Source organism: Felis catus, chromosome B2 (assembly GCF_018350175.1).
Source record: "Felis catus isolate Fca126 chromosome B2, F.catus_Fca126_mat1.0, whole genome shotgun sequence".
In the NCBI taxonomy this organism is placed as follows: domain Eukaryota; kingdom Metazoa; phylum Chordata; class Mammalia; order Carnivora; family Felidae; genus Felis; species Felis catus.
The window spans coordinates 41,056,881-41,073,031 of NC_058372.1; the positions used below are offsets into that span (position 1 = coordinate 41,056,881).

The window sequence follows — 16,151 nt, forward strand, 5'->3', positions numbered from 1 at the left end:
TGACCCTCTGCTTATTCCACAACATGCCGGGATAATGGTGCTAAATATGGCTCAGTAAAACCAGCACAGATCAGTTGGTGTTTCCTGAGCACCTCCAACGGGGAAGGCACCTGCAGTGGAGGGGACAGATGAGTGTGAGGCCAGCCCTGTGCTCAGGGAGCTTAGAATCTAATGGGGAAGACAGGTGGTAAGCACAGGAGATGTTAAGTGACAATATGAGGTTGTAATAAGCATTTGTGAGAGCAATAGAAGACACAGGATGTACATTCACAGTTATTGTTTCACTTGGTGGCACGTTGTTATCTAACTTCCTCCTTGTTTTGCAAGTTCATCCTAGAAAGGTTCTTAAACGTTTTAATAATGAAACTTAGGTCTAGAGGTTGCATCAGGTTCAGATTCAATTTTTTTTTCATGTGTACTTCCCTTAAATTTTTTTTTAATGTTTATTTATTTTTGAGAGAGACGGAGACAGGATGTGAGTGGGTTAGGGGCAGAGAGAGAGGGAGACACAGAATCTGAAGCAGGCTCCAGGCTCTGAGCTGTCAGCACAGAGCCCGACGCGGGGCTCGAACTCACGAGCCAAGAGATCATGACCTGAGCCGAAGTCGGGCGCTCAGCCAACTGAGCCACCCAGGCACCCGTCATGTGTACTTCCCTTAGTAGACACATAACATCTGGTTGTCTCTCTGGAATTAGCAGCCATCAATAATCATTGCTAGATCCATTATTTCATTAGGGGTTGTAAAATGGTGATATTATATTTATCATCTGGAGACTGCTGTAAAAACAAACCTCCCCTCATTGACTGTTATCCTGAAGTATAGCTGTTCAGAAAGGGAAAATAAAACTTGATGCTTAACCAGTTTTTAAAATAATGACTTGGTTTTCTAGCATCCTTCAGAGGTGATCAAGGGAAGGCTTTAGGCTTTTTTTTTTTTTTTTAAGATTTTATTTCTGAGTAATCTCTATACCCAACGTGGGACTTGAACTTACAACCCTGAGATCAAGAGTTATATGCTCTACTGACTGAGCCAGCCAGCTGCCCAATTTGGAGCTTAAAAAAAAATTTTTTTTTTTTAAATTTTTTTTAACGTTTATTTATTTTTGGGACAGAGAGAGACAGAGCATGAACGGGGGAGGGGCAGAGAGAGAGGGAGACACAGAATCGGAAACAGGCTCCAGGCTCCGAGCCATCAGCCCAGAGCCCGACGCGGGGCTCGAACTCCCGGACCGTGAGATCGTGACCTGGCTGAAGTCGGACGCTTAACCGACTGCGCCACCCAGGCCCCCCCCAAATTTTTTTTTTAATGTTTATTTATTTTTGAGAGAGAGAGAGCAAGCTGGGGAAGAGCAGAGAGAGAGAGAGGGAGACACAGAATCCGAAGCAGGATATCTAGGCTCTGAGCTGTCAGCACAGAGCCTGATGTGGGGCTCCATCCCACGAACTGTGAGATCCTGACCTGAGCCGAAGTCAGACGCTTAACTGACTGAGCCACCCAGGTGCCCCTGGGCTTTTTTAAAAACGTCATTGTGAAACATCATTATGAATTTTAAGTTATTCGGTGTGTGTAAGTCCATGTGGTTCTTACCCTTATGGTTGTTTAGACCCATCTTTGGCTGGTGGTGGGAGCCTCTTCAGGCGGGCCTTGAACTTTTTGATGTGACCTTACTAGTCTTTGCTCGTTCCCTTGTATGTGATGATGTTCCAGGCTTGTCTTGTGCATTTCCTGCCCTGGACCTGGAATCAGGCTTTTCTCCAAAGAGGAAGGGCATGAATTTTTTAAGATACTGGTCCAATTTCCGTAGAAGGGAATTATTATAATTTACACTCCCATCAGCAAAGCATGAAGCCATTTTATCCATATACTTACTAGTGTTGAGTGGTATTTTAAAAATCTTGGTGTTCGTTTGATGGGCAGTATAACTCGTTCTAATTGCATTTCTTAGATTCTTAGTGCATTGCAATGTTTTCTTATATTAATATTTGCTTTGAGAACTCTTTATGATTTTACCATGTTAGAATTTTAGTAGTTATTATAGTTGATTTGTAACTCTATATTTCAAGACCTCTTCTGTCAATTGCTGGAAATATTCCTAATTTGTTGTTTGCCGTTGAGAGTCGTTTACAACTTCTATTTTATGTAGTCGAGTATTTTCATTTATAAAGCATAGAATTGTCCAGGCTTCTCTTGTTGGGGCCTTACGGGATCAGAAAGCTGAAGTCTAATAGTTATCGCCGGGCATTAGCTGGCGCATAAACATTGACTCTGCCCTCCTCACCTGACTGCAGTTGTGTTCCTTGAGGCCAGAGACCTGCCTCCTACCAAGATGGTCTGGATCGTTTCTCACCCTGACAGACTCGCTCCAATTCTTGTTCGTATTGAAGGTGCCTCTGATTTGAGCAGCTTTGAGAGGGGAGGCCATGAAACTCTAAGCCACTGCTGATTTGGGCACTGCCTGGATGCCCCTAGGGCAGTGGGCAAAACAATGCAAAGCCCCCAACAATTGGCAGCCACCTTGTGGTGCTTCACCCACTCAGGGCGACACCCCTTGAACCACAGAGCCCCACATGTTTGTATCCCGTGCCAAGGTGGCTCTGAGGCTCTGTCAGGCAGCAGTGGGACAAAGTTTCAGACCTCAGAGTCTGTTCAGAGAGAACCACTGCTCTCAAGATGGCAGAGATGGGGTGAGTGGCACTTGGCAAGTCCACGTGGCCTGTGTGAGGGATGCCAGCAAAGACCCTGCACCAGGTAGGAGATGTCTGGGATGGCCCGTAGATCCTAAAAGAGAAAAAAGTAGCTCGAACATAATAATGACAATAAATGACTGCTAAGAGTCCAAACTCACATAGTGCTTAACTTAATACGTGCTAGGCACTCTTCCAAACAAGCCAAATTTATTAACATGTGACTTTACTTTTCACAAGCCTGTGAGGTAGATACTGTTATTAGCACCATTTTACACAAAAGCGGAGGCACCGAGGGGGTCGACAACTTGGACAACTTGCCTGAGGTCATACGCTCGGTGAGTGGGAGAGTAGAAATTGAATGCAGGCAGCCTGGCTCCAGATCCTGAGCTCTGGCCCCATCTTCAGCCTGCCTGTACGTGGTAGGCCAGGGCCTTAACATTGTGTAGCTCTTCAGACATCCTGGAGGGCGCTGCATCTTTGTAGAGCCTTGCACGGCAAAGAGCAGCCAGCTCATTTTGCATATGGGGAAATGAAGGCCTGAAGAGCACAGTGACTTTTTCAGAGCCAAGTCTAGGATGCAGGACCTTGAGCATTTGGTAGTTGACACTCGTTTGGCACCAAAGTCAAACTCTTTGAACCTTCTATGAACAGAATGGCCCTTAGACAGATACAAGCAAAGTGGTTGCCTTTTCCCTTTGAAAGAGGCCAAAATCTTTGCGGTCTGGTGAACATGGGAATTTTATGACTTTTCTGGGTATACCTCAGACCTTGCAGTGGGCTCTTGAGGGCTGTGTGGAGGCCTGCTCTTGGGATGTCATGGTCCGAACCCAGGTCTGGCCCCTTGTGGAGGTCAAATGTTTTGCCCTTGTGTGAGGAGCAGCACACAGAGTTCCAGAACCACCGGGACTGCTGGGTCAGGGGTTCTGGAAAGGTTGGGTAAAAATTGCCCCGCTGTCTTATTGCTCCTGGCCTAATGGCTCAGACCATTTTTAGATGTCAGGAAGTATAACAATATGGTACATTTATCTTGGTGAATAATGGATGAGCCCTGGGAAGGTACTGTGCTTTTCCTGGTGAATTATTTACCAGGAGCCTCTAATTTGAGGGCTCTCCATTATAAATGTCCTGAATATGGTATATAGACAGCCTCTCCTCCTACTCTCCCTCCCCCAGGTCTCCCACGTACAGGAGAGCTGTAACCTTTCGTGTCTAGTGATATATTGGGTAGCCCTGTGGCCGAGCTGGGGACTTGCTGAGTTTGGAGCCCCTGAGGCTGCTGGGAGGGGTGGGGAGGACCTCCCTACTAGAGACACAGGGACAGACCTGCCAAGGGAAGCTGGGGTAAATGTGGGGCTGGGCGCTGCTCTACAGGTGTGAGGAACCCTAGGTATGCCTACATGTGGGTATATTCGTGTGCTGTATGTCTTTGTTTTTCTTGTCCCTTTCTCTGGACCTCTGTGACTCTGTTATTCTGTCTCTCAGTTTGTGTCCATGTCTCTCTACCTGTTGACTCTCCTCTTCTCTCTCAGGGCCTGGGTCTCTCTCTCTCTCCCTCTCTCTTCTCTCTATGTCTCTTCCTCTCTAAGTCTGCCCATCGCCCTCTGTCTCTCTGTTAGTTGTTAGTCTCCCTCTGTCCATCTGTTTGTCTCTCTCTGTTTCCTTCCCTTTTTCTCTCTCTGTCAGTCTCCCTCCAGCCCCCTTCATCTCATCTCCCTGTCTCTCTCCATCAGTGTCTTCGTGCCTCCCCCTTTCCCTCTCTCCTGCTTCCCCTCCTCCCTCCCTCCCTCCCTCTCTCTCCCCCCCTTTTCCCATTCTTCCTCTCTTCCTCCCCCATTTTCCCCTCCCCCTCTGTCCCTCTCTCTTTTCCTCCGTCTCACTCACTCACTCTCTCGCTGTCTCTCTCTGTCTCGCTGTCTTGCTCTGTGACTTTAGAGGTCTGTAAGAGGCACCTCCTGGAATGGAGGGACAGCTAATTCCAGACTTAAGTGAAGCCAGATCTTGGTGCCTTCCAGACCCTGACTCAAAGATTGACAGAGTAGGCATGAAATAAACTTTAGGTCTTTGTCATTTTTTTGGCTATTCAATTCGGTTATTGCATCAGCCACCCTTAGGGGCTTTTTTTTTCTTCAGCTATTTGTGAGTGCTTTGTGTTTTATAATGTTTTCTCCCCAACAATCCCTAGGCTTTAAGCATCTGGTGATGAGTTGCAAGTTTTTGCTGCTTTTAAAAATAACTTACAAGGGATTGTTTCTATTATTCATCAGTTTGTGTTTTTTCATCTGATTTGGAGATCGAAAAACTCATTTTGCCATCTTTCGCCAGAATGCCTTCTCTAAACAGCTGAGTTTTTTAAATGACTCTTTTTTGGGTTATTTTCCTTAAAAAATAAGGGAGCAAATCACCAGCAGAGACTTGCAGTTAAGAGATCAAATGAAAGAGTAAAATTGTCTGTTAGAAAGTTTATATTTTAAGCAGTAAAATAAGGTTTATAAGGAGTCTAGGAAGTACGCTATGGTTTGATTCTAACTCAGCAGCTGGCCGGCCTTCCGCTTCGTACCCTGTCCATGGCTCCGCCTCACCTTGCGACACCAGGCCAGACCCCGTCACATCTGAGTAATATTTGAGCAATATGTTCATGGCTGCAGGATTTGGTCCTCACTACAAGATAGCCTTCCCGCCCAAGGTTTTCTCCAGCCATACATGCTACCAGAGGTGGGTAAGAGGAGAACTTTTGATGGCAGGGGCTGATCTGTCTTCACAAGGAGAGCAGTGGGCACTGTGGACAGACCTGCCCCCACACCTGTCACCAGCAGCCTGGACTCCAGGAGGGCACCCTTGCCTCCTCAAGCCAGTGGTTCTTTCAAGCGTCCTCCCTCAATCTGGATCCTTTGTGTCTCAGGTTGAAGCCTGAAGCCTAAAGACTGCAGCATCCCTTTAGAGGACTCTCCCTCCCTGGAGAGAAGGGTTGGTTTCCAGAAACAGCTGTTGGCCGGACAGGTGGAGGAGGAAAAAAGAAAAGAAGGCTGGGGGAGGGGCACTTCGAGGATGGTGTCTGCTTCTGACTCCTGAGCCCTGCCTTGTGCCCTGGCCCTGAGGGGACAGCCAGGCTGCGGTGGGTGTTGTCCAACGGGGTCTCCTGCAGGCTGCCTAGGGGCACATTCGTTTCCTGCACATGTGTTAGGCATCGCCGCGTGTCACCGGGTGTGTGGCAAATGCAGCCCACTGCCGCAGGCCCTGAGTGGCTCGTGCTTTCCACATCACACATAGCAAAGCGATTTCCTCACATTCCCCACTCTTGTCTGCTCCGGGAAGTGGTTTGCAGAGTGCTTCTAAATATAAAAAGTATGAGACCGACTCTTTTTCTTATCCCTTTGAAACCAGCTGAAAGTCCAGCCTCTTTAGTGATTTTTTGGGTTTATAGGGAGAAGAAAGGGAAGCAGGGGTATGTGTGTGTGTCACCAGGCTCTGAGGGCACCCAGCAGACAGTGGGACTAGGTGCAGTGATAGAGGCCAGGGTGCTGGAGGCACACAGGGAGGAGGAGGGTAGAGGCTTGAAGACCGATCTTCAAACTATGGACAGCTATGTTCAGCCACTTACTTGTTCAGAAAAAAAAAAAAAAATCTTCACTTCTTCCCTCCCCGAACCCAACTGTATGTTTACCTATTGGGAGAACGGTAGGAAGGAGGTAGGAGATGACCACAGGGAAGGATCTTCAAAACACAGTGCTAAATGGAAAAAAAGTAAGAAGCAGAGTGAGAGATAATGCAAGACTACTTACGTAAGTTAAAAATACCCGCCCTTGAAACAGCAATCACATTTTCCCAGAGCACATGGAGAGAAAAGGATTTACATTAAACACGATAGAATGGGTGGGGGAGGGTGTGGATCAAAAGGAATAAGTGAAAGAAGAGAAGCAGCCAGCGTGGCATCGTGGAAAAAAAACGCAGGCAGACAGACGGAGGGGCAGGACAGATCTGGGGGTAGTTTAGACTCTGCCATTTACTGGGATAGGTTTGACTTCAGTTTCCTCCTTGGTACAACGAGGCTGACTCGTGTTAAGGATTCTTTTTTTTTTTTTTTTTTTTTTTTGAGCTCATTTATTTTGAGAGAGAGTGTGTGCAAGTGGGGAAGGGGCAGAGAGAGAAAGAGAGAGGGAGAGACAGAATCCCAGTGCAGAGCCCAATGCAGGTCTCGAACTCCTGAACCTCGAGATCATGACCTGAGCTGAAGTCAGATGCTTAACTGACTGAGCCACTGAGGCACCCCAAGGGCTCTTTAGATTAGAAATGAGCCTGTGCATGGGGCCAGCAAGAAGCAGACAAAGGAGCTAAGGCAGTGATGTCTAATGGAGCTTTTTGTGGGGACAGAATGGTTTTATATCTGCACTGTTCAATACAGTGACCTCTAGCTGCACGCAGCGCCTGAGCACTGGAAATGTGCCTGTTGCTGCAAAGGAAATTAATTTTCAATTTTGTTTCATTATAATTAAGTGACATTTAAATAGCCCCATGTGGCCAGTGGCTACCATATTGGACAGAGCAGGTCTAAGGGATATTTCAACTTCTTTAGGGGCAAGGAAGGATTTTCTTCGTTGAATGGAGTTGAGACCACTCTACCCAAAGGGCAGGGAATTGTGTCCTCCCTTCCACAGGGAATTTGGGGTGAACTGCTGTGGTCACTCTGGTTAGGTCTAAGATTTGTGCTCACTGCTTCATCAGCCTCCCAGGGCTGAGGCAGAGATGGGTAAAAAGAGCTCAAAAAACAGACTCACAGGGGCGCCCGGGTGGCTCAGTTGGTTAAGCCTCTGACTTCAGGTCAGGTCATGATCTCACAGTTCTTGGGTTCAAGCCCCGCGCTGGGCTCTGTGCTGACAGCTCAGAGCCTGGAACCTGCTTCGGATTCTGTGTCTCCCTCTCTGCCCCTCCCCTGCTCGTGCTCTGTCTCCCTCTGTCTCTCAAAGCTAAATAAATGTTTAAAACAAAAACAAAAAAGAAAACCGACTCACAGAGTTTTCTGAGCCTGCCTTGAAAATTAATATAAACTAAGGCTAGGTCTCACCAGTTGCAAGGCTGTAGTCCCCGGACTGTCACTTAGTTCACTCCCTGCCTCCACACGAAAGATCACAGGATGCTCACCAGGCTTACCTGGGGCCATTCTTGCTGTGGTCCCCGAGTGCCCTCGCCCCCACACCCGGGAGTCTAATGAATGGTTGTGGAGCCTGCCGCCAGAGGCTGGGCTCTCTGTCCCTTCTGGAGCCCTGAGTGCACTGGCTGAGCACCCCTGAAGTCTTCCTGGGACTAAGCCCTGGCTCATTTCCCAGTGCCCTGGTCCAGCAGCTCTGTCCCCTTGCCTGCAATGTATATTATTTCTGCAGGCCTCTGACTAGTGTCTTCAGGAGACACCTGGCTGCTGTCTCTCCTCTTTCCTTGGGGCTGAGAATGCATCTGTCCCCAGGCACAGGGGGTGGAGAGAGCTCCTGATGCTCTCTGGTAGTTCTCCCTCTCCCTCTCCCTCTGCCATCCTGGCTCTCCCTCCCAGACCCCCCCCCCCCCCCCCCCCACCATTTACCAGGCCTTTGGACTCCCCAGGGATCACCTTATCTCCAAGGACATTTTAATCTGGGGTCCATGGTTCCCTAGAGCTTCTGGGGTTTTTTACTTCCCTGAAACATATGCAGACTTTTGTGTGTCTGTACCTAATATGTATTTCATTTGAATATCATTGACTATCCCAGGAATCCAAAAGAATCACTAAAATTGGTTTCAAGGCTGCCATTTTCCAGGAGAGGAAACTGAGACTTGGGGAAGAAAATTAAGTTGGCCATGATTGGATAAAGGTAGATGTAGGACAAGATTTCAGGTTAGATAGACTCTTCAGTGACTTCATTCCCCTCTAAATGCCCAGGCACTGTGAGGGGGCACAGCCATATCCCGTTGGGCACGAATGTCTGCCCTCCCCTCAAGTGTACAGTCTAGCTTGGGGGTACAGCTCTCAGTCACAGCACAGATGGCAATATCAGGGGTGTCCCAGGCAGTGAGCTATCAGTGAGAGTGTGTGGCCAAGGCAGAGGCGGCATCTCTTGGGGAGCCCAGCCTTAGGAATGGGAGCTGCTTGTCAGAAGTGGTGCTGAGCCCCCGTTCTCAAGTCCCAGCTGCCTCCGACCTGCACACCTGCCATACACAGCATCTCTCATAATCCTCCTGGGCCCTGCCCTGCCCTTATCTCCCTGGGCTTTGGGAGCTTGTGCTGGGGGCGGGGGGTGGGGGGTGGGGAGGGGACTCTGAGGAGTGAACCCTTTGTTTCTGTAGCTGCCTTTGAGGCTCTCTGCAGCGAATCCAGTGTGAGGTCTTGGGGGCTGTCCAGGGCATCCTCTTGTATTTTTAATTTTACAGATAATAAATCTGCCTGGGAGGGAGTACTGATTGGCTCGGGCTACTCTGCTTGTTAGTGGTTGTATGGAGACCAGAACCCAGGTCTCCCCACCCAATGTTCCTTCAGCCTGAGCACATCACCTCATGTGGCTGGGTGTTTAATTTGTTGCTGCTTCCTTGAAGACATCACAGCCATTTAAGGGTTACCAAGGGTGAGAGAGGTGTCCCAGATATGGCCCTCCCAGCCCCAGCAGAAAACAGGCTAGTTCCAGGGACCAACAGTGTGGCCGCTGGCTGGGGAGCATTTTAAGCCTCATTTGTTGGTGTATTTGTCCCTCTGGCTCAGATGCCACATGATGCTGGACACAAGGACCTGCTTCTGCCATCAGAGGTTGATCTTCCCCCTCCAGGGCCTCCCAGAAGCTGGCAGGACAGGTCTGAGTTTTATTTTTCATCTAAGGTAGGCAAGTTGGCCTGTTAGGTTGTTTCTGCCCTAATCCCTGGTGATTTTGTTCTGTTCCTCTAATCCGGATGTGGGAGCCTCTCCAGACATTTACAGTTAAATCCCAGGATGGGAAAACTCAGCTGGGTCCCTGGCTCTGCTCCCTCCTACACTGTTCAGAACAGGGACTGTGATGGCTTGCAGAGGGCTGCAAGGCTCCTGTGCGTGAACCTAGGGTCTTTTGTAGACCCTGGAAAGACAGAAGGGGGTAGAAACTCTGTGCTCTGCCTCTGGGTCTCGGAATGCGCTATGATCGATTTTCAGTGACCCTCTAAATCCTTATTTTCCATCACAGAGTCTGGGTTGCTGGTGCTGCAACCACATACAGTATCTTGGTGGTACACTGGTGGTAGAGAAGGACATTCCAGATACCCAGATTCACAAATACCACTGTAGCATTCATGTTTCTGCTGGCCTGGGTGAGTGGGATCGGGGATAGGGTAACTGAGCTCGCTGTTCATCCAGGTGACTTACTCCTACAGCAGTTGACATTTGTTCTTCAAAAAAAAATTACAAATGTGTATGCGCTGTGGACTTCTGGAGTGGTTCCAGAGCAGGGGAGAGTATGCTAGTTAAATGCCGGAAGGTCAAGTGTCTCCGGTACAGTGCATTGACCCCTTGGGGAGGAGGTGTGGTGCAGGGACTCTTGCTTGGTGCCCTTAGAGTTTCTGGATGGAAGGGACTTGTGAGGAGGGCTGTCCTTGTGGATGAGGGAACCTGGAGCTGCTCTGGTTCCTGGAGCATTTGTGGCTCTTGGATTGAGGGTTTCCTCTGCTGGCCTGTGTCCTGATGCTGTTTTCCAGAGAGGGCACAGAGTGTTGTCAGCCTCTGCCTCACGGGTTTATGTGCCCTGACAGGAGCCACTTCAGCCTGGGCACTGGGAGCTACCTGGGAGTCCGGATGTCCCCCAGCAGGGACCTAGGCTCTGAAGCCAGAGACTCGGTCTTAGGTGTGGAGGAGTGGGCCACTTCTGTATGGCTGATTGGATTTGGGGGTGATCACTCATATGGTCACACACTGCTGTGCAAAATGCCCATGCCAGGGCCAACCAGGGTCTTGGTGTCACAGCCCGGTCCTGAGGCATCTGCCTGAAAGATGGAATTTTCTTTAGTAAGAGAGGACAGAGGTAGAATCAGCTGGTCAGGTTTGGCAGGTTCTGAGGCCTGTACAGGTCCTGGGGTGTATTTCCTAGGTCAGGAGGACCAGCCCCTGTGAGGTGGATAGTTGAGTGGCCCAGATGGATGCTTGGACCAAAGTAGCTGAAATTACTTCAGAGCAGAAAAACTTCCTGCTGCTCTCTGCTCTCCAGAAAATCATGTTTACACATATGTGTGTGCACCCATGCACACTTGGACACACATGGATTTACTGGGCCCGGAGCCCAGAGAGCAGCAAGGAGGGCAGGCAGCAGACCAGACGCTTGCTGGGGGGTGGGGAGCAGAGTTGGTCTGCTGCCCACACAGCCTTTCTCTGGGGGCTGAGGCCAAGGCGCAGGCAGAGCGAGTGTCTGCATAGAGATGGCTGTTGGGGAGCCAAGGAAATGGCTTGGAAAATGTCCTTATTGGGTATTTGCAGCTCCAGCTTTGTTGGGGTCGGCACCTGGTGTGGGGCAGATGGTTCTGCCTGCTTGTTGTTGTTGGGGGGTGGTGGCTTTTGAGCCCTCTGTGCCCAGCGGGGCAGCCTCATACCCTCGTGTGCTTCGTGCTGTGCTGCGGTCTTTGTATAATGTGAACCCACTTAACTTCATGCAGCCTGAGTGGTAGGGGCGGGGTCTCCATTTCACAGCTCGGGGAAGCGGGCAGAGAGGCCAGGCTGAGGTGGCATGGCTGGGAGGGCAGGAGCGGGGCTGTTGGGCAGTGCTGAAGCGGGTAGCCTCAGGGGCCACGCTGGCCGCGTGTTCTGTGAGGGCCTGAGTAGGAGGCGTGATGCGTGGTGTGGCTGGACGGTGAAAGAGGGGGTGGCTTGGGGAAGCCCAGGGCCAGTATGAGAAGGCCTTCCTCGGACCACAGCCCTGGGGGCATCCTCAAGTCAGAGGTGGTACAGGGACAGGAATGTGCTGGTGACTGTGCCACCTTGGGGGCAGGTACCATCCCAGTCCCCAAAAGCCTTCCACTCTCTGTCACTGCTGTCCTCCCTTTCATGTTGTTGGTGCCAGCCGAAGCTTCTGAAGAGTTCCTCACTTCCCAGCCTCTCCTTTCTCCTGGAGTCTGACATTTCTGCCAGGGACTCCTCAATCTGCCCCGGAGCCTCCTGCCCATTCCCCGACAGCCCTCCCCTCCGCCCGCGCCCGGCTCCCCAGCAACACAACAGACCAAGCTCTCATGCAAACTGTGCAGAATGGGCACACCTCCGACTGCCTTCTCAGCAAATGCGGGTGCCACGGCGCTGGGCCAGCCTCCCGATGGCAGCTCAGAGCAGGGGCTGGGGGCTTGGAGTGGCTTGGTGGCTGTTCTCCCTGCCTTTTATAACATCTAAAGTCTGCCCCAGCCAAGCACTAACCAGGACCTGCTGTGAGCTGACGTCAGGACAGAGGGCCCCGAGGGGCCAGCTTTGATGTTTCCCAGGCCCTGTCGTGGGGGCGCAGGAGGCTCTGAGTGGCAGTCTGGGAATGCAACATCTCTCACCACAGCTACAGAGCAGCCCTAGCCCCAGGAGGGGATGCCGGAGGCTGAGCTGGGGTCCCTCTGAGTCATGCCATCTTTTCTTCCAGCTCAGGTTTCTGTGGCCAGTGCTCTGTGGTTCCTGCAAGCCTGCGGCCCTTTCCCTCCATCCCACCCCCACCTGGTTATTCCCCTCAAACTTGTCTGTTGTGGAGGTTCCTCCCCCATCCAGGGGCCGGGAGTGGTCCTGGGCCTCTCGAGGGGGAGCTTTCTAATGTTCTTAAAATGGGAGTCCTTGGGCAGGAAGGGTGATAATGGAAATAGTAACAGTAGCTACCATTCACCGGAGTAGCTCTGTCCGAGGCTTTTCACACGAATTACAGCATTTGTGACTCATGACAACCTCATGAGAGAGGCCGAGGGAGCTGAGGCATAGACCATCTGCGTTCCTTGCCCAAGGTCAAACACTAAGCATGATGGGCAGGATTTGAGCCAGACCTGTCTGATTCCACACCCTTAACTAATACTCCTCTGCATGGGTGAGGCTCCTCGATCCCCACGTGTGGAGAAGCTGAGCGGGGGAAGTGAGGACTCACCTGCACTTGGATGACAGGTGATCTCTCTTTGGCCTTTAACAAGCATCCTGGAGTTCTGGGTCAAGAGTCCCAAGAATTTGGTGAGTTGCATTTGCAGAGGTCCACTAGGGCATCAGTCTGAGTCTGCCCATCTGTATCATGAGAGGTGGTCCGGAAATGTTCCAGATGCCTCCATGTTCACCAGCTCTTGCCCCACACTTCCTTTGAGGTGACCTCAGTCAGCCAGTTAGCCGAGTGCCTTTGTGTGTCTGGCATGGTCTGCAAGAGGGGTGTCTACCTCTCTACCTGGCCTCAGGAATGGAGGCCCATTGTGGGATCAGCTGTTTCCAGGGTTTGTTTTGAGTTCGTGGGTGGGGCTGGGAAGAATTTGGGGCTAGAAGCTGGCTTCCTTGGATCATGGTCAAATTAGCTGTTTGATTTTGAGCAAACAGCTTAATTTTTCTGGACCTCAGTTTACCTATCTGTTCTACAAAGGCGTTGTACCAAGTTGCCGGTGGTGGTTGGGGGAGGGGGGGTGGATGGTGCACAGGGCCACGTTCCTGTGTGGTGATTAGAAGTGAATGGGGTGTTTGGGACGTCAGGGTAGCTGGGGGTACTTAGCAGTGCCCAGAGGACAGATTAGTTAACTTGCACAGTGGGTGGGACAACCCAGCATTGAGGGCAGTTATCACACCTAGAGAGCCACCAGCAGTGCCCGACTGAGCAGTAATGGGGTGCTCTGAGCACCTTCCAGCTCCCTGACTGTCCTGTGGGCTGGCACCTCTGGGAACATTGGAAGGTGGACCTCCTCATCTGGACCTCACTCTGAGAGATCCTGGACTTGTCTTAATGCTGACTTTAGGAGGACACTGGTTCTCATGGCCCTAAAGAGCCAAACTCCACCTTCAGGGACTTGAAACAGCAGTCTTTGGGCCACAGTCTCCATCGCTTTGGGAGGGGATGGCAGGACCCCCTCAGCCTCTTCTTGCCCTTACCAGGCTCAGTTTGATCAGAGGCAGAGGCTGCTTCTTCATGTAGCCGCCCCAGGTGGCCTATTTCTTCTTCCCGGAGGGGCTGCACGTCCTCTTCCGTGTCATCACCCACCCCTGGCAGGCGGGCTGGTGTTCCAGACCCAGTGGCTCAGGGCCTCTGCAGGGCACCCACGTGGGCCAGGAACAAAGCCCAGTGTGTTACTCCTGCTGTAACCCTGCCACCTGCCCAGCCCTGCCCTCCGCCTCCTCGACCCATCTGCTCCTCAGCACAGGTTTCTCACTTTCCTTTGTTCCCACTGGCTATGGCTCCCCCTTAGTTTCTGGGGCCTCCCTTCCCTGTGGGTGCTCCTTCGGCCCCAGCCAGAGCTGAAATGTTGTGGTGCAGGAGGGGGTTCAGATGAAAACCTGGAACCACTTGGCTTACCTCTCAACTTGGCATAGAAAAGTCAGCCCTGCCACACAGATTCTTAGAGATAGAGGGTAGGACGTGGGGGTGGCCCTGGCATGTCTTTGGCAATAGCTGCATGCAGATCTAGGGAATATTGGCTTCTCCTGTGATGGGGCGAATTTTCCCAAGGAAGTCCATGGTGGGGGTGCAGGGGCATCTGGGTGGCTTAGTCAGTTAAGCGACCAACTCTTGATTTCGGCTTAGGTCAGTATCTTACGGTTTATGGGTTCGAGCCCTGAGTCGGGCTCAGCGCTGACAGTGCAGAGACTGCTTGGGATTTTCTCTCTCACACTGGTACTTTGTCCCTCTCCTACTCACATGCACACTCACTCTCTCAAAATAAATAAACTTAAAAAAAAAAACAGTATAAAAAAAATCCAAAGAAGCCCTGGGGGGGCGGGGGTGGGGTGGGGCTAAGGGCTACAGAGCACCTGTGGGTGGGATTCAAAGCCACCTCTGATGCAGAACACTCAGTGGGACTGTGAGTGGGAGTAATCCTTCCAAGATGTTCTTTGGGTCATGACTTAACTCCGCTCAACATCCTGGATTCTGAAGATTGATGGTGAGGGTTGCCTGCTAATGTCCCTTGCTCCTCTGCCCAGCATCAGGACCTGCAGGTCTGAACCTTCCTTTAGGGAGCCTCCCTGGTGTCCCCAGCCCTTGGAACTCCCTCTTCTTTCTGTGCTCTAGAGGCACTGACTACTCACACTGTTCATTGGGCATGAGCCTTGCCTTGTTGTGTATGATTGCGCTGTGCCCCCTACTGACTGGTGTGTCATGTCTTTGTATCCTGCAGAGCACACGGCACAATTGAAGAGTTTTTCAATGGACACTTGGCACTTCCAGTCTCATGATCCTTCTCTCCTGCACTTACTGGCCACCTCCTGTGTGCATAGCCCCTTTCGTCCTGTGCACAGAGTGATGGGTGATCTGTGTTAGGACAGTGACTGTAGCTCCTCCTGACTGTACCTCTCTCATGTCCCCATCCGCAGGTGCCCAGGCAGCCATCGTCTTCATCAAGGAGCCTTCCTCCCAGGATGCACTGCAGGGGCGCCGGGCACTGCTCCGCTGTGAAGTCGAGACCCCAGGCCCAGTACACGTGTACTGGCTGCTGGATGGGGCCCCTGTCCAAGACACTGAGAGGCGTTTTGCCCAAGGCAGCAGCTTGAGCTTTGCAGCTGTGGACCGGCTGCAGGACTCTGGAGCCTTCCAGTGTGTGGCTCGGGATAATGCCACTGGAGAGGAGGCCCGCAGTGCCAACGCCTCCTTCAACATCAAATGTGAGAGCCAGGGCGCTGTGCTCACTCCCTATAGACCTTCAACTACTGAGCCCTGCAGGACCCCTCCTTTCCCTCAGCTTCTCCCGTTTCCAGTTAAATGGGGGCAGGCAGAGAGCAGTTGTGGTCAGTTCTTTGAGTGGATAAGAAAAGTTTTATTTTTGGGGCGCCTGGGTGGCGCAGTCGGTTAAGCGTCCGACTTCAGCCAGGTCACGATCTCGCGGTCCGTGAGTTCGAGCCCCGCGTCGGGCTCTGGGCTGATGGCTCAGAGCCTGGAGCCTGTTTCCGATTCTGTGTCTCCCTCTCTCTCTGCCCCTCGCCCGTTCATGCTCTGTCTCTCTCTGTCCCAAAAATAAATAAACGTTGAAAAAAAAAAATTAAATAAAAAAAAAAAAAAAAGTTTTATTTTTTCCAGAAGATTTTTTTTCCTTCAAGTCTAGAACCCTTTATGTGTTGGATGCTTTTGCAAATGGCAAGGGCATTGAGGGCCAGTGTGGCCAGGCATCAGAGTTGTCTGCCACAGACTGGATGGGCCCTCTGTTTCTGGCCCCTCACCCCACCCCGTCTGTAGCTGCAGCCTCGTCTTTGCAGGGCTTCCCTGCACTGTCTCTCATCTCCAGTGCCTGCAGGTTGTGTCCTTTTCTGCTTGTCTTCCTTCCCCTCTGCCTTCCCACGCTTGCTCTGCTCTGCCCCTCA

The 16,151-nt window shown here is 51.3% G+C and overlaps 1 protein-coding gene across 2 annotated transcripts in view; it reads left to right on the plus strand.

Moving 5' to 3' along the window:
* Positions 1–16,151, plus strand: part of PTK7 (protein tyrosine kinase 7 (inactive)) — a 62,899-nt gene that overhangs the window by 22,192 nt on the left and 24,556 nt on the right. Inside the window, exons 1-2 of one of the 2 annotated variants that reach the window (XM_045057589.1) lie at positions 12,755–12,839; positions 15,171–15,458. In XM_045057589.1, the coding sequence (XP_044913524.1) occupies positions 12,770–12,839; positions 15,171–15,458 (358 nt within the window). In that variant the 5' untranslated portion in view covers positions 12,755–12,769. Of the gene's footprint in view, positions 1–12,754; positions 12,840–15,170; positions 15,459–16,151 lie in introns of those variants that run through there. The other variant, XM_003986191.5, reaches the window with a different exon arrangement.